Source organism: Dryas octopetala, chromosome 7 (assembly GCF_963921425.1).
Source record: "Dryas octopetala chromosome 7, drDryOcto1.1, whole genome shotgun sequence".
Lineage (NCBI taxonomy): Eukaryota > Viridiplantae > Streptophyta > Magnoliopsida > Rosales > Rosaceae > Dryas > Dryas octopetala.
Window position 1 is genome coordinate 4562369 of NC_141372.1, and position 26376 is coordinate 4588744.

Genomic DNA, 26376 nt, shown 5'->3' on the forward strand with positions numbered 1-26376 from the left:
CTCTCTTATCATGCAATTACATGTAACGAGTAACGAGTGTTGTAACGAGTAACAAGTGAGATAGACGCATAAAATGTATACAAAGTTTTATTTGTTACTTTGAGATAAATAAAACTTGTTATATTGCATTGTTGTACAAGCTATTGGCCATGTTTGCTGAACTGTGCAGGATAAGTGGACGCTACGTGTAACGTGCAAGTAAGAGTGAGAATTTGAGATTTGAGATAGTTGTGAAAGATGTAAACGAGAAGTGATTTATAGAGTCCGGCCCTTTGGCCCGTTTTTAACCATAAAAGCAGATATATGGACCTTAATCAAATAACTGGACCCTGCAATGGAACATGTTTGAGTCCGGCCCTTTATTAACAAGAAAAGTAGATATGGAATATGGATCTTATGACTTATCAGTTATCACACGGCAGGGATGTTGGCATACCATGCAATGCATGTACTAGGGATATGGGTTTTTCTTTTTTAACCAAAACCTATTGATTTTTTTTTTAAATTATTTTATTTTTAGAAGAACTCTTTCTTTTGGTAATTGATTTGTCATCTGTTGGACCCTCATGGTCCTCATGGAGACTAAGAAGAGCTTGGACCATCTCAAAGTCGAACAGCTGAGCCAAGCCAATTAGCCAAATTGAGAAACGCAGCCCAACATTACTTAATGATTAATTTCAATAGTAATTAAAGTTGGAACTTAATTTTCTTCTCTAAATATATGGTATGAGTCTTGGGGAGGAAGGAAGTTATTGGTTTTGGTGTGGTACTGTGGTGTTGGAGAAAAAAGTGGAGGGAACTGGGAATTAAGTTGCTTTAGTTAGAGGGAGGGAGAAGATTGATGAACTTTTTTCTAATCATGCCTTAGAAAGTGATGACAAAGAGGAAAGTGAATATGCTTCCCCCACCCCCCATGATTGTAAACAATCGATCTAGCAAGTAGTAAGCAAACTCCATTATTATTACTACTATTATCATTATTATTCCCACCTCCACTTCCACTTCCACCACCGCAAACCCCAGCCGAACTAAGTCCTGTCATACTCATACTCTCACACTCATATGCACTTTGCCCTTTCATCTCTCTCTCCTTAATTTCCTAAAGGCAATTTTTCATCTAACTAAAAGCTTGTGAAAAAAGAAAAAAAATTATTAGGTACATATATTTTAGGGTTAAATATAAAAATGGTTCACAAACTTTACAATGAATCTCAATTTAGTCCACTACTATAAAAAATGTCAGTTTGATCCACGAACTTTTCAAGTTGTATCAAAGCAGTACAAAGTTAACTTCTATCGAAAAATTTAACGAAAAGTGATCATGTGCACATCAAGTGACCACATTTTCAGAGGTATTTCAGTCCGTTCATCACATTTTCATGTGACCAATTCCGTTAATTTTTGGATGAAAGTTAGCGTTTATACTGTTTTGGTACAAATTGAAAAATTTGTGGACTAAATTGACATTTTTTATAATTAGTGAACCAAATTGAAATTTATTATAAAGTTTGTAAACCATTTTTGCATTTAACCCTATATTTTATGTATACATCTATATTCTTATATGACCTAACACGTGATAACAGACACAGATGCAAAAATGGTGAATACATCCGTGAGAAAAGTTTTACTCGATCATCAATCCTCTCATGAATTTTCATGTTTCAAGTTAAATTATATCAATTTAAATTGAGGAAGGATTGAAGCTTTACTTCAGTTCAATCATTCCAACCCTCCTCCTTATTCCCTATAAAACTGTGTGTGTGTGTGTGTGTCTGTTTTTTTTTTGCTCAGTTTTTTTTTTTTTTTTTTTTGTGTTTCAATTGTGGGGACTCTGTCCACCCTTTTCATGGCTTCATTCCACTTTGTATCTCTCTGCCTTCCTTTCACCAGACGTTCGTATATATGTTAGTGAAAGTATATTTGGGGCTCCATCTCTATATATTCTCTCACAGTCACAGTCAAAAGTTATTCCCATATCCCATTTAATTCTAAAGTAAACCCGTGAGCTTTTCTGATCCCCTCCCCCCCTTTTTTTTTTTTTTTTTTTTATTATAAACTTAATTTGTGATCCCATATAATTCTTAAGGGTTCTTAGGATTTTTTTTTTTCGGATGCAAGTGTTTGTTAGAAGAATTTGGATTCTCTACTTTTTCTTGTTTTTACTTATTTCAATTCTAACCGTGTAACATAAATTCAAGAGTTTATATAACTCTACTCACATTCAAAAAGTATTACAAATCAATTTCATCTTTTGTTCCATACATTTAGATAATAAATACATTGCTAAGGTTAAAATTTTATATAAATTACTTATTTCTAATAAGTTAGTACAATATTTAATTAAGAGAGTAATATACAGCTTGATATATATTACAATATCAAGCTAGAATATCTTCAAATTTTAAATAGATATACAATCCATATTATCCATATTGCCAGCTAGATCATGATTACAGAAGGAAAAAGAGAGAAGGAGTGGAGGCTTCGTATATCTCTATGGTCTTGCAATCTGGTGCACTTTAAGATTCGTGCGTAAGAAACACTCCAAATTGTTGAATGCAACATATACATGTCAATAAATGAGATCAATAATATATGATATATGTGCCATGCCCCTCCCCAACCCAAGAAAAAAAGTTATTCTAATTTTTGTCTAGAAAAAGAAAAAGAGACAATGTGTAATTCGATTGATCGATCAGTCATGCATCCAAGTAGAACACTTTACAGTTCAAAGTTCCACAAGCATTAGCCTCTTGTCTCATATATTTGTACGTATATATATCCCATGGTCCTTGGAAGGACGTGAGACAACTTCACCCTTCTATAAATAAAAGCCAAAATTGATCACATACAACATATGCACGGTTCACCTTTTGGTAACAGTAGCTACTATGGTGGTGGTCCTAGAAATAGAAATACAAATCCACCTTATTAACTTCACGTCCTTGTCCATAAGCTCTTATCTTACTCACTAGAAGCTCTAGTAGTGCTCAACATTAATTAATTTTATTCGAATCCTCTAGATGGCTGATGTCTTACTTTTCAATATATGCCTCTTGGGGTTTGATTAATTAATTAGTAATTGCATGGGTGATGGGAATGTTGTTTGGTTTTTTTGGGCCTTTGGCCTCTACTCAACCAAAAACGGGATTAATGTCATTTTGTTCCTCAGATTACACTTGTATCAGTTTACTCCCCAGACTTCTAATTTGGAAAATTAAGGATCCTGACTTTTTCAATTTTGCCAATTGAGATTCTTTCGTCAATTTACACATTTTTCATCCTAAATGTCGGGAATGATCAACCAAAATTTAGCGAGAAATAAATGAGAGAAAAATGATATATGAGGAAAAAATGGTAATATCTAAATGGAAGAGACCATTTTGCTCTCAAAGATTTGGATGAAAAATGTGTAATTAAATTGTCAGGAGAACCTCAATTGGCAAAATTGAAAAAAGTCAGTGTCCTTAATTTTCCAAATTAAAAGTTTAGAGAGCAAACTGATACAAGTGTAATAGTCTGGGGAGTAAAATGGTATTAATCTAAAAATAAAAAAATGCCGTTTGGTTCTTAGCATTAACACATGAACCAAAGTCGAGGAGCAAAAGAAAGTGGTAAGTGAATGATATGAATGGTTTCATATATTGGTCAGCTGTAATTTTGTACGTTGTCTAATATATTATCATAATTCTGATTTCATGAGGTTCTAGCTAGGTTTGAAACCTCTAATCTCAATCCATTACTTATTTCATGCACGGTGAAACTTCATGTACCTATACTTCTCAGACAATGACAATTTCTCCAACAAGAGGAGATATATGGCGTATTTGGGGACAATTGTAGTTAAACCAATATGTAGTTACTAATACCTAGAAAGACTGAGGTGATTGGACCCAATGAGGTGAATGAGGATGATTGGATATAATATGGCAATATATTGGCTAGGGTAACATATATTAGCGAAGTAGATAATATTCATCGATCTACTCAATTTTGTGTTTCAGTAAAATGATTTACAATCTATATATATCATCACTTGCACACTTTATGTCTGACATGATTGAGCAGCAAGGAAAGGGGTTTCTTTAGTGGATAATTGGGTGGCAATAATATTTGTATGATTATGGAAATTAATTATATGGCAGTATGTAAAGGAAAGTAAAATTAATAATATATCAAAGAAAGGGCTTAGGCATGCATGCACTTCGGATAAATTAACCCAACAATGCAAATGTATTTTCGATAACATCATAATTATAATAAAGACATCAATGAACACAAGATGATCAATTACCACAATTTTCACCGAATTTCGATGGGACGATAAGATTGGGGTAATTAATTGCCATTTTTATAACATGCATAATGCATTATTGGCTGGCATATCAGAAAACAGAATTGATCGAAATGCCACTTTAAGCTTGAAACCTTTCAACTTTAATGGATTTGCTTTGTAAGTAATGGACGTGAGAGGTGGGTCTTTGCTGTGTATGCATGAAATGATGGTGAGGATGATGGAGGGTCCCACATGGAACTTGATCATCTCATGGAATCCCTTGGATTGAGGAAGTATATATATTAGCAATTTAGTAGCGGCAGCCTTGAGCTTTTGCTGTGTGGCCCTGTACAGCTGAGTGGGACCCCTATAAATTTTTTCAAACACACACACACACACCTTTTTCTCTTTAACGTTCATCAGCCACAGTATATAAAAAGAAGAGCTAGCTAGAAGAGAAGAGAAAAGAGAATTGGAAGAAAAAGAATGTAATGGGCATGTGATCCAACAGCCTTTATGTTCCCCTCTGCCCTCTTCCTTACATCTCCTTAATTCTAAACCCACCAATTTCAATTTGCTTCTTCTGTGCCTTCTTTTGACATTCGGTGACTCACACTTTTTTGGTTAATCATATATGTTTAGGTCATGCATAACATAGATATGTTAATTGTTGTACTACTAATTAAAACTTAATTGATTAATTGGGGTCCCACTTTACAAGACATGCGAGGTCGGCCATGGTTGATAATAATATATATTAAAGCACCATTAAAAGTATGTTATTAGTGGAATCTTAGGCCCATATCATATCAATTATCATCATGTAGCTAGAATTGTAGATGATGAATTGATGATCATGATCATCATAAATTGTCTTTAAGTTGGGTTGCAAGAGTTTAATTAATGAATTGTAGTGCATATATTTTTGTAGAATATACTACCAAGTACTCTATTTTTCTCTTTTGTGTATGACTATATATATGCAATAAAGTCCCACTCACACGTTTATAGAAGGATCTTTTTAACGTAGAAGATGAATGAATGTCTTTAACAAAAAAGAAAGAAAGAGGGAAAAGGAAAAAGAGATTTTTTTTAAAATAAAGCAAGAATGAAGGGGAGAAAGATAGTGGAGGAAAGACATCTCTTGTTGTTCTCTCCTTTTAATGTAATTCTAAAGTGACTTAAAATTAGCTTTTTTATTCGTTGAAAAGAAAATAAAGGCCATGCAACTCTCTACATAGACTACACATTCTTTATTATTTGGAAACCCTTGGACCATTGGACCTTTAGTTAGAGTTAGATAGATAATAGATTGGTTGCTTTTTAACGTCTTTATTGAAGGAATTGAACTTTTGCATGGAAACTAAATCTACATTATTATTATTGGTATTATTCTAACGTATTAATAAATCAAATAACTTATATATATATATTCTTTAATTACTTCATTTGGTTAACTGGGTCCATGCCTAGCTTACTGGATTTAGATACATATTATATATTAACATTATGTCATTGTTGTGTACATCAAAGCTTTACTATATAAGCCTCAATTAAGGTCATTTGAAATATGCAATTATAGAGAGTTCTAGCATGTTCCAGTTGACGTACTGATATATTAATTTAAGGACATGTTAACTCTAACCGAAGATCATATATACTAGTCTAAAAGATTAGTAGCAAGGAAATACGTACACATACATTCATATCAAACCTAATTAATGTAACATTGAAATCACTTTACACAAAGTCAGTACCACCTAAAGTGGTAACAAGCTTTAGGAAACTATAAAGGGTAGGTAGAGAAGATAAGGGCGATTGCTTTAGCACTAGGATTCATCCTTAATGTAAACTATTAAAGTAAAATTTACAAAGAAAAAAGAAGAGAAATTAAGCTAAGTACTTAGTAAGCTAAATAAGATGTATAATTAGTACTTATGTTAAAATTTAAGAAACTTTTCATATCATAATAATATAAGAAATTTTATGTTATCAGACTATGAAATATGAACTACATTAACATTCAATATAATCAACGATCCGAATTCAGTCTCATAATGAAAAGAATCAAACTAAAGTTTGTACTGTACGTAATAATAAATAATTATTAATTTTTGCAATAAGACAATACATTGTATTTCTGGTATTTTGGATGCATTTATGGAAGTGGGTTGGTGTGTGTGAGTGACTGAGAGGAGAGAAGAGAAGGATGTGATGTCCAGGGACCAGAACTACTGAACTATAAGCCTGGAATTGAAGGAAAGGATTAAAGGAATAGAGGATAGAATCATAGAAACGTCAATCTCATTCTCATTACATATATATTTACATGGTACAGTGGAAAAAACCTAGGTACACAATAATATTAGAGCACATCGATCACTAGCTAGCAAGAGTACAAAACGGGTATCTTGTCCCATCCTTAATTATCGATCAGAAAAATGCATTTTCTCGTGGGATTTATATCCCCTCGTGACCCCTTAATTTAATTTGTTTTCTGTCCCTCGGATTCAGATAAATTATATAAATGCCCCCGGCCACCGGCCACCTGCAGGACTTGAACACCCATATTAATTCAATAATCCCTGCTTCGTTTCCATGAGGTTAACCATAATATTCAATTCAAGTGCTTTTTCCAGTTTCATATATTGAACACATATATTAATTGCCAATAATATATTTATAGAATAAGGTACGTAGTGTTACAGGGAGGGGTGAGTAAAACAGAGGAAGAGACAAAAGAGAGTGCGAGAAGAGTAGAGACAGAAGATCGAGAGAACCTTGTAGGCTTGTCGTGTAGAAATTAGAATACAGATTTTGATTCTTTCTTTCAGTTTAGAAACAAGGGTCTCTCTCTCTCTCTCTCTCTCTCTCTCTCTCTCTCTCTCTCTCTCTAGCTAATATTATAATAACTAGTATAACCCATGAATATGAGTCATTAATTTATTCACATTTTAAATATGGGTTTTATCCTTATTCGCTCTGTGTTTTAAGTTGTCTCTCCTTGGAATTCTCGTAATTAAGGAAAAAAATGTTTGTTTTTTGGTACAAATAAGTGGTTTTTTTGTAAGGTATCGGCGGTGGTCATGTGAGGGGAGGTGGGGTTGGTTTCACTTTCACTGCGTTTTAGAAATTAGAATAGAATCTTCTTGCTTGTTAGCTCTTCAGCATAGCATGTAGAGAGAGAGAGAGAGAGAGAGAGAGAGAGAGAGAGAGAGAGAGATGGGTTGTGTAGTGTGTGATTTTTGTGCTAGTGATGGTGGTGGGCTCGGTAGGATCATGTCTGAAATTGCTGACAACTTGTGAAAGAAATCAGCCTTTGTTTTCTAGATTTCCATACTCTGTGGACCCATAAATTAATGCATCTCCCCTCTCCCTCATACATATAATATGTCTTATATTATTCAAACAAGTTCAAATGCTTCATAATTTTCTAGATTTACCTTATCTATTGGTTCATCATGGCCACGTAATTATGTTTCTTAATTAAGCCAATCAGCTGCCATAATTTTCGAGAAAACTTTTCATGACCCGGACGAGAGAGATAGAGGTATTAATTAGGTGTATAAAATTGTCCCATTAATATTTTTCTCTAATTTTTCATAGTCATATAAACATATCTCAGAGTGAAAAAATCTTTACATGATCGATAATATAAAAAGAAACCTATTTAACTGTTGAAAATGTTTTTGTATGTAGAAATTTTGATAACTTTGTAGGAAATATATATATTTAGATTTTAAATTGAGATGGGTTGGTGGGGTTTGGTAGAGCTAGTATACATGGGTAATATTCCCAAAAATGTGCATGTAACATGAACAAGGGAATAAGGTGGTGGTAATAAATATATGTTGTGCAAGGAAAAAAACAAAACAAGAATCACGAGAATGGTATACCTACATGCACCTACAGAGTAGTACTACAAACAACACACACAACCATCAAAATTAAAAGGACTACTACTACTGTCTCCATGTCAGCCGCTGCAACACTGCAGACTGTACTGCACAGTGCAGCTGGAGCTTAGTGTATGTGTGTGTGAGAGCTGGGAATTAAGAAAGGAAGAAGAAGAAACAAGGGCCAGGCAGCCAAAACTTTTAATTTCCTTTCCTTAGAAGCCTAGAAGGAGAAGTAGGGAAACAAACCATTTCCCATTTTAATTGAATATCGGGACTTGAAGCTGACACTGCTTCATGCTATTTTCTATATTAATTCCTCTTTTTTTAAAACCATTAATTCTGCACTCTGCCAGTGTCACATGCACATATTTATATTAATTTCTACCTAGCTACCTATATCTATATACATGTATAATGTATTCTCCTTCTCACTCTATATGTAAATGATACTTGAAATTTATTTGTTAATAGTTAAATTTTTTGGTTTTGTGTTTTCCTGTTTGGATGCTTGGCACTGCTTTTCCATTCCTGCCCCAAAAAAGATTATCAGAAAACCTTTTAGAATAGAAAAATAAAACACATATAATATATATTTCTCCTTTTGCTCCAGTCATTTGAATGCATGCATAATGGGTTTTTTAAAATATTTTTTTCCTCTCTATATTGGAAATTAAGTAAAATAATTTATAAGATGGTGACAAAAATATTACGTCATTTTAACATCAATTTCAAATTGGGGGAGCGCTGATAAAATGGAAAAGTGAGAAATTATAAGGGGTGGGGAAGTGAACTGGGACAGTAAAAGACAGTTTATGAGTTTAACTTTGTTTTCCCAATAATGAGAATCATAGACATGATCTCAAAATAATCAGTGGGAGTATCTATGTGAAATAATGAGTCATCATTTTCCTATTGTTTTCACTTTGCGCCTGGAGGCTGGAGGCCTCATTTTGTCCCTACCCCCCCTACCACTCTTTCACTTACCACAAAATCAAAATCCATTCCTTACTTTTATAGGATTCTTCAGTGCCCACTTATGACAAATGACTTTCATGCAATGCAATCTATATAATCTTCCTTTGTTTCTTCAAATTGTGACATTAATGCCACATTTGTGTATACAGTAAGAAAATTAAGAAATGAAAATCAGCAAGAAGACCACCTTAATTAATCTTAGGTGACTCTTGTACACACTCCTCACTTGTATTTTTCTACACTCTGTCTTAAGAAATATAACAAGTGACATGTTTTATGGTAGCTAGCGTTCTTTGTATTCTCAAATGGCAAATTTTTTTCTATGTTCATTACTTCTCTCACAACATGTTTATATATAGCTCACTTTTATACAATAAGACCTACATGTGTGTTATTAGGAAAATCACATGTCACATTTAAAAAACTTATCCTCAAATAAAAAGTGTGAATACTAATAGTGTTTCTCTAATTTTATCCGCTGTCTAAATGAATCGATGTTAATCCGGTATTTACTTTCGTAATAAAGAAAATATAAGTGAAAAGTGATTCACTTTGATTGTGGGAGATGTCATTATTGAATCTCAAAGGCAGGAAAATTAAATATATGCCTTTCTCCTCCTTTTACAGAGTCTGTGCGAGAGAGAGAGAGAGAGAGAGTAAAAAGAATATTTCTTGGGCCATTACAAAGAGAGAGAGAAGTAAGGAAAAGCTGTAATCTTTTTTCTGAAAAAAAAAAAATTATAATTTTCTCAGTTATTCATGAAAACTTTTAGGGCCAATAATTCAATCACCTGGACACGTCAGTAGAGAAGCCAGCCGAGTCGATGGAGCAGGCAAGAGCTAGCCAAATAAAAAAAAAAAGCAGCTGGCAGCAGTGCTGTGACTGTGAGAGGAGCAGGCTAAAGGGGGTAGAGGGAGGTATTGTAAGTTAGTGAGTAAAGGTAGTAGTGGCCAGAGAGAGAGAGAGCAGCATTATGATATTGAAGTTTGGAATATTATGGGAAAAAAAAGAAGAAGAAGAAGAAGAAAGGTAGAGAGAGAAAGAGAAGGAGAAAGAAAGACTGATGATGATGATGAGAGAGAGAGAGAGAGAGAGAGAGAGAAGCAAATAGAAGGAAGAGAAGGTGGAGGTAAGCAATAGAAGGGAAGGAAGGAAGAAATGTCGTCATGGAGAACAGGCTTTAAATCCCATCACGTAGTTCGATGTATCCTTTACCTTATATCTGCTATAGAGAGATGTATAGTGTAGTAGAAAATGATGGGGATTCGAAATTGGAGACTCTGTTTGTTTGTTTGGTGCATCCAATATTAAACAACAAAAGCTAACTTACAAATTGAAAAGACGACACTCGTTTGACGTGAACCCAACCCAATTGCCCTCCTTTCTTTTCCTTTCCTTTCTTCCATCTTTTTTACAAAATTGTCCCATCAAATAATATTGTATGTTCTTTGACCCAACTACCCTTCTTCTTTTTTCTTTTTCTTTTTGGCCATTAACTACCCTTCTTCTTTAAATCAATAACATTCTCAAATTAATTCATCCTACAATTAAACTACCATTTTAATTAGCTTAGACCACGTATAAGTGGGTCTCATAATATGTTGTAAACATGTGGTTCGTTACATATTGTTTTATTGTAGCTTGCATGACTCGTACGACATGCACAAGGATGTTGTGAAATATGTGCAAGCTAGCAACGCATACATACATGAGACATTGCCATTTGTCAAGGATTGCATTAAATGATATTGTTCTACTACCACAAACATCAAAGAAGATGAAGCAGCAGAACAGTACTACTAGCAAAAGGAAAAGGAACAATTGACGTGTATGGAATACATGTACAAAACTCAGAGGATAGAGGGAGGGGTGGCATGGTCATTTTGCAAAGACAAGGGGTAGTACAACTCTGCTAGCTGCCTGCACCATCCTCCAGCCTCCTCCTGTGCGTGATTTTTAAGTGGGTGTGCGCGGGATCGATTGTCAGTACAACAAAGACAGTGAAGAGAGAGAGAGAGAGGGTGTCACGGGTTTGTCTTGAAAGGCCCTTATTTCACAGTCCTAGACAGACAGACACATATTCTCTCTCACTACCATAACCGAGGTCGGAAAAACAAAATTATAATATCCCCATCATATCATTGAAAAAAAAAAAAAAAAAAAACCAAAACAAAAAGCAAATAAACAACCCCATAATAAGCACACCACCACAAACCCTTTTCCTCCAGCATTTTTTATCCTCTCTCATTCACACCCTTCTTAAAACCTCCATTATTTCATCTTCCTCAGATCTCTTCTCTTCTGAAGAATATTACCTTACCAACCGTATCTTCTACTGAGTAGTGACCTCCTTCTTCTTCTTTTATCGCGTTGGAGAGATGTCGTTAATGATAGACAATTGCGAGGGCATACTGCTCTCCCTAGACTCCCACAAGTCAGTCCCGGCTCCATTCCTCACCAAAACCTACCAGCTCGTAGACGATCCTGCCACCGACCACATCGTCTCCTGGGGTGAAGACGACACCACCTTCGTCGTCTGGCGCCCTCCTGAGTTCGCCCGCGACCTCCTCCCCAACTATTTCAAGCACAACAACTTCTCCAGCTTCGTCCGCCAGCTCAACACCTATGTATGTATATCTTTACCCACCAAAAACCCTAATTTTTTTGTATTTATATGTATCTGCTTTGGGTGGCCTTTTGTGTTTTGATTTTCACTGACTGGGTTTTTCTGTAAACCTTGCTCTAGGGTTTTAGGAAGATTGTACCGGACAGGTGGGAGTTTGCCAACGAGTTTTTCAAGAAGGGGGAGAAGCATTTGCTGTGCGAGATCCACAGAAGAAAGACGGTTCAGCCGCAGGTGTCCATGAACCACCACCACCACCACCACAACCCCCATTCACCGCTCGCCGGCCATCCGGGCTTCTTCCCCTTCTCTTCCCGAGGCAGCATCTCGCCTTCCGACTCCGACGAACCTCCCAACTGGTGTGACTCGCCGCCCCTCTCTTCCCCAACTTGCGGCGGTGCCGCCGGCGGAGTTTCACTTGTTAACGGATGCGGTGGCAATAACAACAACAATGTGTACGTGAACACCTCGGTGACGGCGCTGTCGGAGGACAACGAGAGGCTGAGGCGGAGCAACTCGATGCTAATGTCGGAGCTGGCCCACATGAGAAAGCTGTACAACGACATTATCTACTTTGTTCAGAACCATGTGAAGCCTGTGGCGCCGAGCAATTCTTACCCTTCCTCTTTGCTTCTTTGCAACCCACCTGGCGGTGGTGCTAATACTGGAGCTTCGGGTTTGCACAAGCCTTTCAACAACCAGGTTCTGGGCTACTATCAAACTGCTAATAATAACCACCCTAAACAAACACCAACCCCTCATCATGTTATGAACAACTCTCCGAGCAAGACCACCACGTCCAAGAGCAGCTCCGTCACGATTCTCGATGAACCACCCACTAGCAATGGTGGGTGCAAAACTAAACTCTTTGGGGTGCCGCTGCTTCACTCCAAGAAGAGATTGCACCCGGAGTATCACAATGGGTCCAACCAGATGAGCAGCATGGAGGCCACCAAGGCTCGTTTGATTTTGGAAAAAGATGATTTAGGTCTCCATCTTATGCCCCCATCCATGTGTTAGCTAGCTAGCTAGATAGCTTCCTCCTCAAATCCATTCAAAACTTTGAAAGGTTTCTCCTTTTTTTTTTCTTTTTTTTTTTACATTCATTTTTCTAGTTAATTTCTTGTTTTGATTGTATTTTGGGTCTCTCCGATCGAGTCAGATGATCGATGACATATGTGTGTGGGTGGGTGTGGGTGTTTGTGAGTCGACTCACGTACTCTAGCTCTCTGTATATATAACTTTAGTGTCAGTAATATCTCCACCAATGCAGGTGTGGGTTTTTGTTAGAGTGATGATCAGTCAAGTGTTGAAGATCTTAAAGTTAATTATAAATTCAAAAACTGCCAACACTATGTTTTTGTTTTTCATTTTCTTGATTTTCAGTGGTGCGATTTATTGCTTTCCCATTGTTGGTCTCTTCTTTCTTCACCTGCAGGCTGCTGCAGTTTCTGATTATGATCCCTGAATGTTTCAGTTCCATTAATGCCAGAGATGGTTTTGTCCCTTTGAGCTCTTTTGAAAATAATAAAGCTGAGAGTTTGCAGTCTGGTTCATGTATTGACAATTTTCTCTAGGACTTTCTCTGATTCATATTAGTCCCATTAATGGTTCATACGTACAAAAGAAAAATGGCCCAAAATTAAAGATAAATAAAATAAATATATATATGGGTAAAAAAGAAAAAGCAGCTGACACCGCATGACAATTCGGTGTTCAAAATCCAAGTATGATCATCAGTGCAATAATTATTATTATTATGATGATGATGGATCAGGATGACCACTATATATAATTGTGAAAGAAGAAAGTATACTATGATTTACTGAAAAGAACGCTATCATGTCGTTTTGATCAAGGTTCTAATCTCCACCATTTCTCGTTTCTATGAACTGTCAGTCCTCACGCAGCAAAAAGCCAAATACATACATACAAATACCACTACACTACAGATGTGTTGTAACTTGTAAATAAGAGAGATCTCAAAATAAATAAATAAAAATGGTGGGGCTTTCGATGAAAACGAAATGTAAGAGAAAACTGACTGAAAATGTAGGTTTGAAATGTTCCGTCAATGCTTCTATGCTTCTTCGTTTTCTTCTTCTTCTTCTTTGGACCAGAAACCTTTGCCTTTTCCTACTTTAAATATCTGATCAACGTCTTAAAACCCTATTTGGAATATCTTCCCTTCTATATATTCATTTATTGCATGCTCAATCTCAGAAATGCTTTAAATCTTCACTGCTAGTCTAGCTACCAGCAGGTTCATCATAATAAGTAAAACTTCTTTATTTGCTAATAAACCCCTTCTCTTTTACTTGTCTGATCCCTTTCCCCAAACATCCCCAGACGATTCGTTTGACCAAGTATTCCCACAACCACAGCTTTACATCTATGGCATTTTCTTCACCCTTTTGTTGTTAATGCAATTTTAGGGCATTAAAAACGACCTGTGAATTAAGACATGTGAGAGTGAGACAGAGATCTATTTTAAGGGCCTGAATAGAAAAAGTGAGCAAATAATATTATAGAATTAAAATTGGATATTTTGGAATATGTTTGTCGTACTCATGCACAAAAAAAAACTTAGCCCTAGATCCACACCGGTGACCAGTGGTAGGTCCGTAGGTGTAGAAGCTTTTGTCCTTCATTGGGTCGTCGTGGCACGTGACTAGAAATATGCACGTGCTGTCAGCGGTTTGTGTGTGGAATAGAAGTTTATAAATATGGTGAGCTTTTTTGATCCAAATACTTTAGTGTGACTGTGGGGTTAAAAACTTAAAGTGGGTGATGGATGGGCTGCAAAAGTGGATATGGATACGGATCATCCGGGTAAAAGATGCTTTAGTCTTTGGGTATTGGACCACGAAATGGGTTATTGAAAGCTTATATAAAAAGGCAAAAAGAAAAATGGAAATTAAAAAAGACATGTTTGCTACGTTTAAATCTTTTTGAATGCACTTTATTGACAATTTCTATTCTCTCTTTTGGTATAACACACTTTTTTGAGAACTTAAAAATGACTAATAATATAATATTGTCAAATTAAGAAGTATAGGGTACCATTGCAAGTTTGTATAGGTAATATGTTACTATGTTTAAGTAAATTTTTTTTTTTTACCTTAATTAGAAGAAAACACGAAATTAAAAAGATCTATTCGAGTTAAATAGATTCATCATTTGGTTAATTTATAAATGAGAATTATCATGTTTGAAATATAATATCGAAATGCATAATTCAATGCTCATCATTTCATAAAATGATCCTTATCATTCTTGGTTTACTTTAGTTTTTATTCAGAATGATAAGTATTTTTAAAGTGTTTTAGTACCAAAAAAACGTTTGTATTTTCTTGTTTGGTTTCTTGGCCTCTTGGGATTACTTTATTCAGTGTTCCAAAGCTGACAAGGTTACAAGGAATGGGGATTACACCATTTTAGGCCAGACTGGGCCTTAGAACTATTTTGTTTGGTTTTTCAAGGTCCAAGAAGAAAACATTAATGACGAAGAATGATGAAACTCAAGCCCATGTAGGGCCATATGAGACTCATCGTGATCCCGACAGAGTTTAGGATTCGAGAGATTTTATGGACACCAAACTTATTCTCTATGTTTCGAATGTTTGGCCTTAAACTTTCAATTTTATCCAAAGTGTTAAATTTCAAAATTTCGCCAAAAATTTCAATTTTTTAGGGTGTCGAAATTATTGAAATTAATTTGTATTTGTTAAAATTTTGGGATAATTTCGTTGAAATTATTGAAATTTCGATGAAATCCTCGAAATTTTCAACGGTGAGATCTGGTTTTAGAAGGCTGGGTTTTTGAGAGGAAGCTGAGTTTTAGGAGAAAAAGATGGATTTGGGAGAAAAATGGGGCGGTGGCAGGGGAAGATCGAGGGAGAAAAAGGTGAAGGTGAGGGTGAGTTGGTGAAGAATTGGAGATGCATAGAGAGAGAGGATGAAGAAGAAGAAAAAAACAGTGGAGACTCGGGGGAAAAGAAAGGAAAGGAAAGAAAAGAAAGAAAATGAAGAAAATAAAAAAATAAAAATCAAATAAAATAAAATAGAGAAAAAAATTAAAAGGTTTAGGGTTAATTGGGGTGTATGACCTTTGGGCAATTGTAAAGAAAAAAAATGGTTTAGGGTTTCGTTTGGCCGTTTTAGAGTTTTGTTTAATTGTCTTTAAACCCTAAACTAATAAACTCTAATATATTTCTATATAAAAAATAATTTAAAATACCCTAAAGGGCCTAAACCCTAATATCGTATATCATATCCTAAATAATATAAAATATAGATTATAAAATATATAGAGTTTAGTGTATAGATTATAGAGTATAAATAATATACTAATTTCATTTATTCATTATACTAATTTTATTTAACAATATTTGTCTACAACGTGCATTATATTCATCTTATATCACATGAAACCTACTATATAATTTGATTTATTCAATGTTTTTTTATCAATTTAGTAGATAATATGTTAAATAAACATATGGTAAAGTTTCATTCAAAATTTTCTATATTTTGATAACAATTTCCGTTGAAATTTTGTCGAAATTTAAAAATCTTAGAAATTTCCGTCGAAATTTTCATCAAAATTTCTTCGAAACCCCCTTAATCTCTATATTCCTGGGGATGAAAAAAGAAGAATTTAAGAGCACAGCAAGCGGTTTTTAACAACGTTTTTTCCTACTTCTTTCTTTGTTTTTCATACCGTCCTTAGGTTGTGTTATACCTGAAGCCCATAATAAGCGATCCGTACCCTTGGTTCCACAAAAGATCCAAAACGAATAATCATCTAGGTGCCCAGGTGCTAAAGCTTTGACTTTAACATAGGACCTTTGCATGTCGCCAGCCATATAAAAGAGTTTCCACATCAACCCGAAACTTGATTTTATCCTTATAAGTTATAACTATAAAATTAAAAAATTTAAACACTAAAATAAATTTAGAAAAGGAAAAAGATAACCTTTCCGCCTTAACAACTTTCCCTCTTACCTAAAAGAGTTTAGGACTTGAGAGACTTTATAGACACCCAAACTTGTTCTTTGCGTCTCTAATGTTGTATCTTAAATTTTCAATTTTGTCCTTATAATTAAAAATTTTAAAAAGAAAAAAGAGAACCTTCCCGCTTTGAAATTTTTCCCGCCACCCGAAACTATACAACCCCCTCGCCACCAGCTCCCTTCTCCTTTCCTTTTGTTCTCCTCTCTCTCTTTGTCCTTCTATTCGTCTCTCTCTCTCTCTCTCTCTCTCTCTCTCTCTCTCTCTCTCTCTCTCTCTCTCTCTCTCTCTCTCCCACCTTATGGTACTCATGTTGGTTGACAAAAATTTTACTTGGTCAGTCGATTGATAAAATTTTGCCTAGCCGATTGATTAACAAACACTCTGTAAATTTACCAACCCGCACATGAAAGGCATATATATATATATATATATAGAATTTTAACAACATTTTTATTTGAGGTTACCTATATAGAAAAATGGATTGTGACAAATACAAGAATTATACAATCTTGGAAGAACAATTACCTAGCACAAAAAATAAAAATAAATCAGAATTAGAATCACATATGGGCGCGAAACGGCACCGTTTACTAAGAATGTTGGCGGCTTTTGGCTCTTGGGCACGCGCCACTCTAAGCCCTAGCAAAAGCTCAGAGTAACTCCACTCCAGCTGTTGAGTGCCTCACGACGTTCACGTTTGGATTACACTGTTCGAGAAACCAAAACTGTGAGTATAAAGCTCTCTTGGCACCACCCGGTCCACCCCAGTGTTGCAAGTGAATGGAGCTGGTGGTGGCCTCGTCTTCGATCGAAGCAGGGATCGGCTGCTGGGACCTCCACACCGGCGCCGAGCACCTCCGCTACAAGCTCTGCTCCTCTCCGCCTCATGGCCTCGTCTGCGTCGGCGAGCGCTTCCTCGCCTGCTCTCAGCTGCGCGACTCAAACGCCTCCTCTGGCTCGGTCCAGTACTGGTCCTGGTCCAAGGTCCGTCCTTCTTTATTGTGCATACAAACTGTTTGATCAATCGCCTCCATTAATACCTCATATATTATTATTCTTTGAAATATTTGTTATTCTTATGCAGCCTCAAGTTGATGTCAAGAGCTTTCCAGCAGAACCAATCAGGCCACTCGCTGCTAACCGCGAAGGCACATATATTGTTGGCGGAGGTCAATCTGGGAATATCTACTTGTGGGAGGTTAATTTTCCTAAGCTTTTGTAATTCTATTTTATCATTAATTATGGTTTTATTCAATATTTTGATTTTAAATGCTAATGTACCTGTTTATTTTTGGCTTTTAGGTTCTTAGTGGTAGGCTGCTTAAGAAATGGCCTGCTCACTATAGAGCTGTTAGTTGCTTGATGTTTTCAGATGATGACTCCCTACTGATTTCGGGTTCGGAGGATGGAGGCATTAGAGTCTGGTCCCTTATATTGTACTCACTCTCATCTTCAACTTTTATATCTTAATATAATGTTTTTTTTTTTATCCAATTAGGCACTAGAAATGACTATATCTCTATCTATTGAATCTTTCAGGTTATTCGATGATTATCAAAGGGAGCATCAAAACCATCTGTACGAATATAGTTTTACAGAGCACAGTCTTTGTGTAACAGATATCGCGATGGGATTTGGTGGATGCAATGCCATTATCGTGTCAGCTTCAGAGGATCGGACGTGTAAGGTATGGTATGCTCTTTAGTAATTATAGACTGTATATGGTATCATAATAATGTTTTGTCATTACAGACAGATCATATACTCAATAGTGTTAGCTAAGGAAATTAAAATAGCTATAAGTGAAAATGATTCACGAATTCACCATCAATTTCATAATATTGAGAAAAAGGTCACTCAATATCTCTTACACGTCGTCCGCTTATTATGGTAATGATGCATACTTATTCATCCCAAAGAAATTATGCATGCTCCACCTGGTATTTATTATTTTGATTTGGATGTACATTTTCTTAGGTTTGGAGCTTATCAAAAGGGGCATTATTGAGGAATATTGTCTTCCCCACAATAATTGATGCAATTGTGCTGGATCCTGGTGAACATGTCTTCTTTGCTGGTGGTAGAGATGGCAAGATATATGTTGCGGCACTTAATGCTGTAAGCACACCTAGCAACAAGTATGGGTCGCATATCATCAGTTGCTTCTTGAATCACAGGTGTCTCTCTTTTCTGATAGTTTAACCATTTCATGAACTTATAGATATTCCAATATGTAGTTTGCTTTGTTATTCCTACGAGCTGTCTTCAATTATGTGTCTCTAGTTCGTAAATTTTGTGTTATCGCATTCACAATCATATAAGGATAACTTACTTTACCTTCATTCTAGTTTCATATGCTCTTGTAATAATTGGCTATTATAATTTCACATGCTCTTGTTTGGCCATGGAAGGAAAGTGTCTATATCTTTTTTCAAATTATACCTTCCAAAGGTTGTTGCATGTTTTAGAAACTCTGCATTCATTCATTTTGTGATAGACTTTGCATTTCTGGTAAATCACTGTTATATCTTTCTGCAAGGATTTTTTCTTTTTTGAACAAGTAAAACTATTTAACTGACATCTTCATGCATTTGACTGACATCTTCATGCTTTGATTTTTGAGCAGCAAGGCTGTTACTTGCTTAGCATACGGTATAGCTGGAAATTATTTGATTTCTGGATCAGAGGATGGCATGGTTCGAGTTTGGGATGCTAGAACTCATAACATTGTTCGGGTTTTCAAACATGCAAAAGGTTATCTCAATACTATGTGAATTATTGCTTTTGTGCTTGCATAAGCTTTTTCTGATAAGTTTCTGTGTATATGATTTTTAAATGTCTTCTGTCTACATTTGTGCCATTTTCCAACAATGTGAGTTGCCTAATGAACTATGACATCTATTAGAGCACACACCATATTTGATTTTAACAGATAGTGCATATATAACTTAGTTTTTCTTCTTTTGTAAGTTTTAATATTCTTTGACTGCTCTAATTGGTCGGATATTTAAATAATGCATAATCCTATAAGCATACGGGCATTGCATGTTGAGTTATAATCCAAAAGTTTAAATTATATATAGCATGCAAGGAAGTGCTACAACTTATCTGAAATTTTCTAAGAGGGCTTATAAAGGCTGTCGGTCTGTGGGCTTATGTGTGCTCATATCTTTACCTCCTTTACATTTTTTCCCTTCCCTGTGGGTTCCCTGGTCTAATGTACAGTTAAGTGTCAGTTTGAGAACCCCGCTCAGACATGCATGTAGTGTAACAATGGTTCGAGATATGAGTACTACTTTTGAAATTGCTTCTTGTTAATAAAGTTCCACTAATTATTTTTATCGTCATCCCCAACTTTATGCATTTTCAAGGATATTGATGCAATCCTACTGCAAAGTAGTGTACCACTCTTTCCTATTACATTTGAAATTCTAAATTCTTAGATATTTATGTTAAAGTGTACCACTTTTTCTTAAATTATTAGGATATTGCATGAAATTTGCACCGTACTGTGCAGGTCCAGTGAATAATATTCTAGTTGTTAGACAGCAACTTTGCTTCAATTCTCAAATGAATCCAAATTCGCAAGCTTCCTCCAGAAGGCACGGGTTGTCATTACCACCTCCATTGGAAAAGCATGCAAATCCAGACTATGAAGACAAAGACTTTAAGACAGTCCTCGGTCTACAGCCTACTTGCAGTAAATCTACAGATGCAGTGTACATCAGTACTCATGTGATGGAAAGTCAAATCAAAGAGCTTCAGGTTTTTATGGATACATAAGTTTTCTTAATACACTTCATTTTCGTAGATATAGACATTTCTAGAGCATTGGTATGCACAAACAAATGTTTCTAATAATGTTTCTTAATCATTCAACTACTGAAAATGAATGGCATATCCTCTGTGGATGTCAAACCTTACTCTCAACCTTTTCTTTTGGCGTTATTTTCAGCAACAAGGGTCTGCTGCATCTGAAATGGAGATAGAAAGACTAAACCTTGATTGTAAAAGGTCCGCACAAACGGTTCATCAGTGGAAAAAAATGTATGAAAACTTGCATCAGTTCTGTGTAAACGAGCTTTTGGATGGTGATCAAGCAGGAGTCCCAAAAGGAAATTCCCCCTGAGTATAGCTAATTTTTGCCCAACAGCATCCAAATTTGAAGGTACAATCAGTATATGGTTATAAGATGCCCTATTCATTTTTGTTTTGTTATTTGTAATCAGTCTCCATTTTCTTTAGATTGCACATCCATCTTTTAAGTTGTGATTCACATTGTTGCATTAGTTAGCAGCCATCGGTACAGTTGTAGGCCTATGGCATACTTTGTTGTTTATCCTCTCAACTCTGTACACTCTAGGATGCTGAATGGTTAAATTGAACCCCGGCATTATGTTTTTCCATTTGTGGGCAAAGAATTTTGGTCTTTGTGATTCTACCTTTTGTTAAATAATCAGTCTTGATAATATGCTCATTTGCGCTGCATATAAAGCAATCTCTAAGACACTTGGCTGTAGGTTGGCTGACTTTAAAACTATGAAGTTATGGCATGACTACGAAGTGTAGTCTCTATCGGTCATTTTCTCTACTTAATAGGAATTTATGTTTGATATTGATGTGGGAGACTCGCTTCCAAATATAACCAACCACTCCCACGAATGAGGCCCTATAGAAGCAAAACCCAATTTAATTAGAGAATATTTCATTATACAAACACATTTTTAACTTTTACATCTTGATGGATATGCTTTCACTTCTAAGATATAGATGTTTTCACTCTTATATATGTTTGTATCTCATAGAGTACCCGAAGTCTTTAATTAATGTTATTATGAGTGTAACACAAACTCCAGTGTTGAAAGCCCAATAGTTGCTGTTTTAGACAAAAACCAGCCCCGTGAGCGTGTCATGACGCAAAGACAGCAAAGAAGCAAAGCTTACCAATAGTAAAGTGTGCTATACAGCCTATGCCAAAGTCCTTTTGTACACCCTTTTCCTTCAAAAGACTGACTGGCAGTGGCCTGCATTGTGAAAATGGACGCACCAAACTTCGAACCCAAACAGTTGATAAGATGCTTTGACTGTCCGATTTGCCCAATTGGGAGACCAAAAAGCAACTGAAAACCATCCAAATTTGAATGTGATGAAAATCATGCAGAGAGAGAGAGAGAGATCAAATAGGGGACCATTTCTCATTAAATAACAACAACAATATTATTATTTATTATTTTATTGTGCAACAAGTTATTTTCTTCTCTCTAAGAGTCTGCTCGCGATTCCCAATGGGGGGAGGAGGAAGGTAAACACTAAAGAAAGTAGGAGAAGCAAGAATTATTAAAAGAATAAAAAAATGGTATGGTTTGGTCGTATTATAATATAATGTACAAGTAGTATTATAAATGTGATGTGGGGAAGAAGATAAGGTGGTGCAACACCAGTGATGATGCAAAGTTAAAAATCCCACCCAACAGCAAGATCTCTGTCCTTTAGATTCTTTTTATCCAATCCGATCGAACTTCTTCTTACACAGAACATTTCCCTTTATTCATGCTAGCTCTTCACCAAAAAAAAAACACTACATACTAATGGGGATATAGTTTTCATCATCTGATAGTATATAGAATATAGTTGTATATATTCTCCTAAACCAATATTCAATGTGTGTACTACATATATATTTATTGTATTTCTATTAACTCATTGCCCTATACTAGCTAGTAGTAACTATATCATCAAATTAATTATAGTACACAAGTATTAATTTGTATCATAAACACAGTACTCTTTTCCTCCCCAGTCATGTATTGGAGAAATTATTCTATATAACTGGTACATGTACTGTTACATGGTATAACCAATTTATGTATTATAATATGGATAGATGTTATTAATATTATATCTTATAAATATAAATATATCGTCTAATAATTTCTTACACTTTAAATTAATTATACTACAAGACAGTATATCAATTATGCCAATAATTTTTTTACCTATCAAATATTAGACTGCAATAGTGTACGAATAGCATTATTTGTGTATCAAATAATTACTATATCGAATCCTAAACCAGTGGGCCATGGCAGTCAGTCGGTAATTAGATAAAGGCTTTTTTATATATTAGACATTTACACTACACCTCCTGCATGCTGTGCAAGGTAATTAGTTTGTTGGCAATTCCAGATTTCCAGCACATGAATCAGGAGGCCAGGGTTGCATCAGAACCTGATCCTTTCTCGAAAAGCGTTCTCAGGCAAATGGCAATAGAAGATGAGGGGGTTTAAACTGTGGTACACCATATTAGAGATATTCACCTTAATTATATTATATAAAAATTGTCTCGATACAATTTAATATGTTATATTAATAAAAAGTCATTCTAAACTGATTACTGCTTAGATTGAATTTTAATATTTAATTAAATTATAATAAAAAATTGATAATTTATCAACGTAACACAAATATGCCTGATTATAAATAAATGTTACTTGCTAAATATAGTAGCTAGCTAGGAGTCGAGGACTCTCCAATTGGACCATTTTGCACAGCCTACAGGTCCACACGGCATACCCCCGGTGGATGAAACGGCACCGGATTCCCACCGCCAACCAGGAAAGGAAAGGAATGTATCTGTCATTTATAGGGGTGCTGGTGAGATTTCTGACACCTGTCATGTGGGAGTGGGGCTTTGCGCTTCTTAAAAGAAAGTGAATTTTAAGGCAAAGTTAGACATCGCAGTTGACAGTTTCCACTCAATGCATTTTTGTATTATGACAAAACTTTCTCACAAGAAAAAATGATTCATGCACCCCCAAAAGCACTTATTGTACTACTATCACTACTCCCTCCAACAGTTGGCATCTCATCTCAACCCTCCAATCGCTCCATCACATTCACTTATTATAACTAACATTCACTTTTCTGAGATCTATTGAAATTGTGTGGTATTTTACAAGTAGTGAGTGCGAATAAAATTAATCTCATATTAAAAAGACGATTATTAGAGAGATACATAAAATATAATAAAAGTTTACACATAAATTTAATTTTTGAAAATTTTTTAACCACAAATCCAACTAATTAAAAAATTAAGTTTCAACTCAATCTCTCTGTGTGCGGGAGGGCGGAGACAAAAAAATGTACTACTGAGCGCTTGATAGCTTGCAAATGCATCTGCATATGCACATTTTTAGGTTGCAAATGCATCTTTTTAACTTGTAAATGTATTTTTTAGGTTGCATATGCCTTTTTTATGTTGCAGATGCATCTTTTTAGCTTGTAAATGACATGTTTTAAGTTGTAAGTGCATGTTTTATCTCGCGGATGCACGCAGATGCATCTGCTGAGCGCTCGATGAAGCACCCGAAAGGTTTACCTGTAGAGTCTAATTAAGCGCTCAGAGGACAGTTTGAGTTTCTACTTAAATTTTGGAAAGGGTGTGGTTTGACTTAACTTTCTTTCTCATTTTAGATTTCTAATTACAGCACTCAAAATATAAATGGTGATTGAAATGGTACAAATAAGATTTATAATAAAATCCTTGTGTATTGAATTAGATTTGGTCATTGGTCAATTGTTACTATATATATAGGTATATAGGCGATAGAGCTTGCCCACTAGCTTGTTAATTTAATGGTCTAGATGGAAATGATAGAGAGCATGCTTCAATCTGATGCTCTTCCACATCTAGCTAGCAATTATCAGATATATCGACTTTTTTGTTTTAACTTTTTATCCCTCTAACTAAAGAAGATATTGTTTTCCCAATAAAGAAAGGGAAAAAATCAAGGAAACAAAAGAAAAAAGAACAACAGCTTTGTGATAATAATAAAAGATGGACCAATATATATACCAACAAAATAAAAGATCGACCAAAAATTACAACAGCCTAGCTATTTTATCAACACTAATTGTTTATGGAGCACACACACACACACACACACATATATATATATATATATATACATACACAGTGTGTATATGTAGTGTTCCCATTGGAGTGATAGTCTGTGCCCAATATATCACTATATAATTCAATTTTATCTTGTTTCTTACCAATTTGTGTATTTCTCTCCTTCACTGCAACCATTCTGATAAAAACTCACACTCTTTTTTCTTCCCCATCCCTCTGCTCCATCAGTTCGATCTCAGCCTTCAGCTGTACTTGTCTCTAACTCCTTGCTTTTCTTTTTCTCGAACTTGATGCTCATAAATTTCTCTTTTTCTGGGATATATATATATATATATTCCTTTATAATAGAAAATAATAACGAAGCTACTAGCTAGCTAGCAAATTGCAATATCAATGGATATTGAGCAGCAAAAATCCGAGGATGAGCAGATGGAGATGATGATGATGATGCAAATGGACAAAATCTCGGAGCTGTGCGCAGCCTACAACGTTAACGATGTTTCTGAGCTTCCACTATCCGATGATTTTTGTGCAGGTGCAACAAGTGGCAATAGCATCGGTCCACATTATGTTGATAATAATATTGGTCCTTCACCTTCACCATCCTTGATGAACCTGCCATCCACCATATCATTCACTGACAGCACCCCAACCCACCAATCCAATCCAAATCGAAACCCGGTTGGAGGGAGGTCATGTTCATTGGATGTCTTCTCATCGCCGTCACAGAAGCGGAGCTCCATGGCGGCGATGAGGGAGATGATATTCAGGATTGCGGCCATGCAGCCGATTCACATCGACCCGGAGGCGGTGAAGCCGCCAAAGAGGAGGAACGTGAAGATTTCCAAGGACCCTCAGAGCGTGGCGGCGAGGCACCGGAGGGAGAGGATTAGCGAGCGGATTAGAATACTCCAGAGACTTGTCCCGGGAGGGACTAAAATGGACACTGCCTCCATGTTGGACGAGGCCATTCACTATGTCAAGTTTTTGAAGACTCAAGTTCAGTCGCTGGAGAGAGTTGCGGTCAATAGGCCCAGTCCCGGGATTGGATTCCCTGTGGCAATGTCTAGCGGCTCTTCTAATAATTACCTTACTAATTCTTCTTACCAAGCTCCTCATCATCAGAATGTGCAGCATTTTGGTTGATTAATTAGCTAGCTACTTCAATTCATCAGAGTACCTTCCTACGTAGCTAATAATTATATGTAGTATAAATGCGATCATTAATTGTTTGTGGGATTGTAAAGGAACATGCATTGCTATATATTATGTTCATCTTAATTTTAAGCTTAATTGTAATCCGCCCATGTCCTCGATCTTCATATTAAATAATGATGAATCTCCCTTAATTGAAGATGACTTTTGTTTTTTTGAAAGAGCAATGAAAATTGCACACATCAGATCGGAGAAGTGTTGGCATAGGATGTCTCCTTGGAAATACAAACGTGTATAATAATAATTGTAGTGCGTTGACAGGGTGATAATAATGTATGTAATATATATTATATATCATTGTGTGCCTGAGGAGAAAAATCTAGAGAGACAAAGAACAGATTGATAATAATGTAGACGGAGCTAGCAATGGAAGAAGGGTTGGGGATATTGTAGCTAGACATGTGAAAGTTGAATGCTTTTGCATTTGCTTGGCGACACCTGTACGCACCCTCA

At 35.7% G+C, this 26376-nt stretch overlaps 3 protein-coding genes across 3 annotated transcripts; all 3 read left to right on the forward strand.

The window, feature by feature from the left end:
- Nucleotides 1-11384: 11384 nt before the first annotated feature.
- On the forward strand, nt 11385-13121 carry HSFB4 (heat shock transcription factor B4). The gene is made up of 2 exons (XM_086250420.1): nt 11385-11781; nt 11901-13121. Exons 1-2 carry the CDS (start codon nt 11533-11535, stop codon nt 12795-12797), a joined length of 1146 nt encoding a protein of 381 aa, XP_086106546.1. The 5' UTR covers nt 11385-11532; the 3' UTR covers nt 12798-13121.
- Nucleotides 13122-17416: 4295 nt separating this feature from the next.
- RID3 (Transducin/WD40 repeat-like superfamily protein) lies at nt 17417-21197 on the forward strand. The gene is made up of 8 exons (XM_086251005.1): nt 17417-17777; nt 17878-17991; nt 18096-18229; nt 18333-18480; nt 18771-18970; nt 19420-19547; nt 20311-20558; nt 20749-21197. The coding sequence occupies exons 1-8, from the start codon at nt 17574-17576 to the stop codon at nt 20920-20922; spliced, it is 1350 nt and encodes a 449-aa protein (XP_086107131.1). The 5' UTR covers nt 17417-17573; the 3' UTR covers nt 20923-21197.
- Nucleotides 21198-25101: 3904 nt separating this feature from the next.
- Nucleotides 25102-25854, forward strand: LOC147278759 (transcription factor HEC2-like). The gene has a single exon (XM_086252287.1). It carries the CDS (start codon nt 25102-25104, stop codon nt 25852-25854), a length of 753 nt encoding a protein of 250 aa, XP_086108413.1.
- Nucleotides 25855-26376: the final 522 nt, after the last annotated feature.

What these genes read in the sequence shown, in the direction of transcription:
- HSFB4 (XM_086250420.1), top strand. Translation starts at nt 11,533, where the DNA reads ATGTCGTTAATGATAGACAATTGCGAGGGCATACTGCTCTCCCTAGAC. An exon ending in TCCGCCAGCTCAACACCTAT is followed by an intron (nt 11,782 to 11,900) that starts GTATGTATATCT and finishes ACCTTGCTCTAG; the next exon opens with GGTTTTAGGAAGATTGTACC.
- RID3 (XM_086251005.1), top strand. Translation starts at nt 17,574, where the DNA reads ATGGAGCTGGTGGTGGCCTCGTCTTCGATCGAAGCAGGGATCGGCTGC. An exon ending in GGAATATCTACTTGTGGGAG is followed by an intron (nt 17,992 to 18,095) that starts GTTAATTTTCCT and finishes TTTGGCTTTTAG; the next exon opens with GTTCTTAGTGGTAGGCTGCT. An exon ending in AGAGTCTGGTCCCTTATATT is followed by an intron (nt 18,230 to 18,332) that starts GTACTCACTCTC and finishes TGAATCTTTCAG; the next exon opens with GTTATTCGATGATTATCAAA.
- LOC147278759 (XM_086252287.1), top strand. Translation starts at nt 25,102, where the DNA reads ATGGATATTGAGCAGCAAAAATCCGAGGATGAGCAGATGGAGATGATG.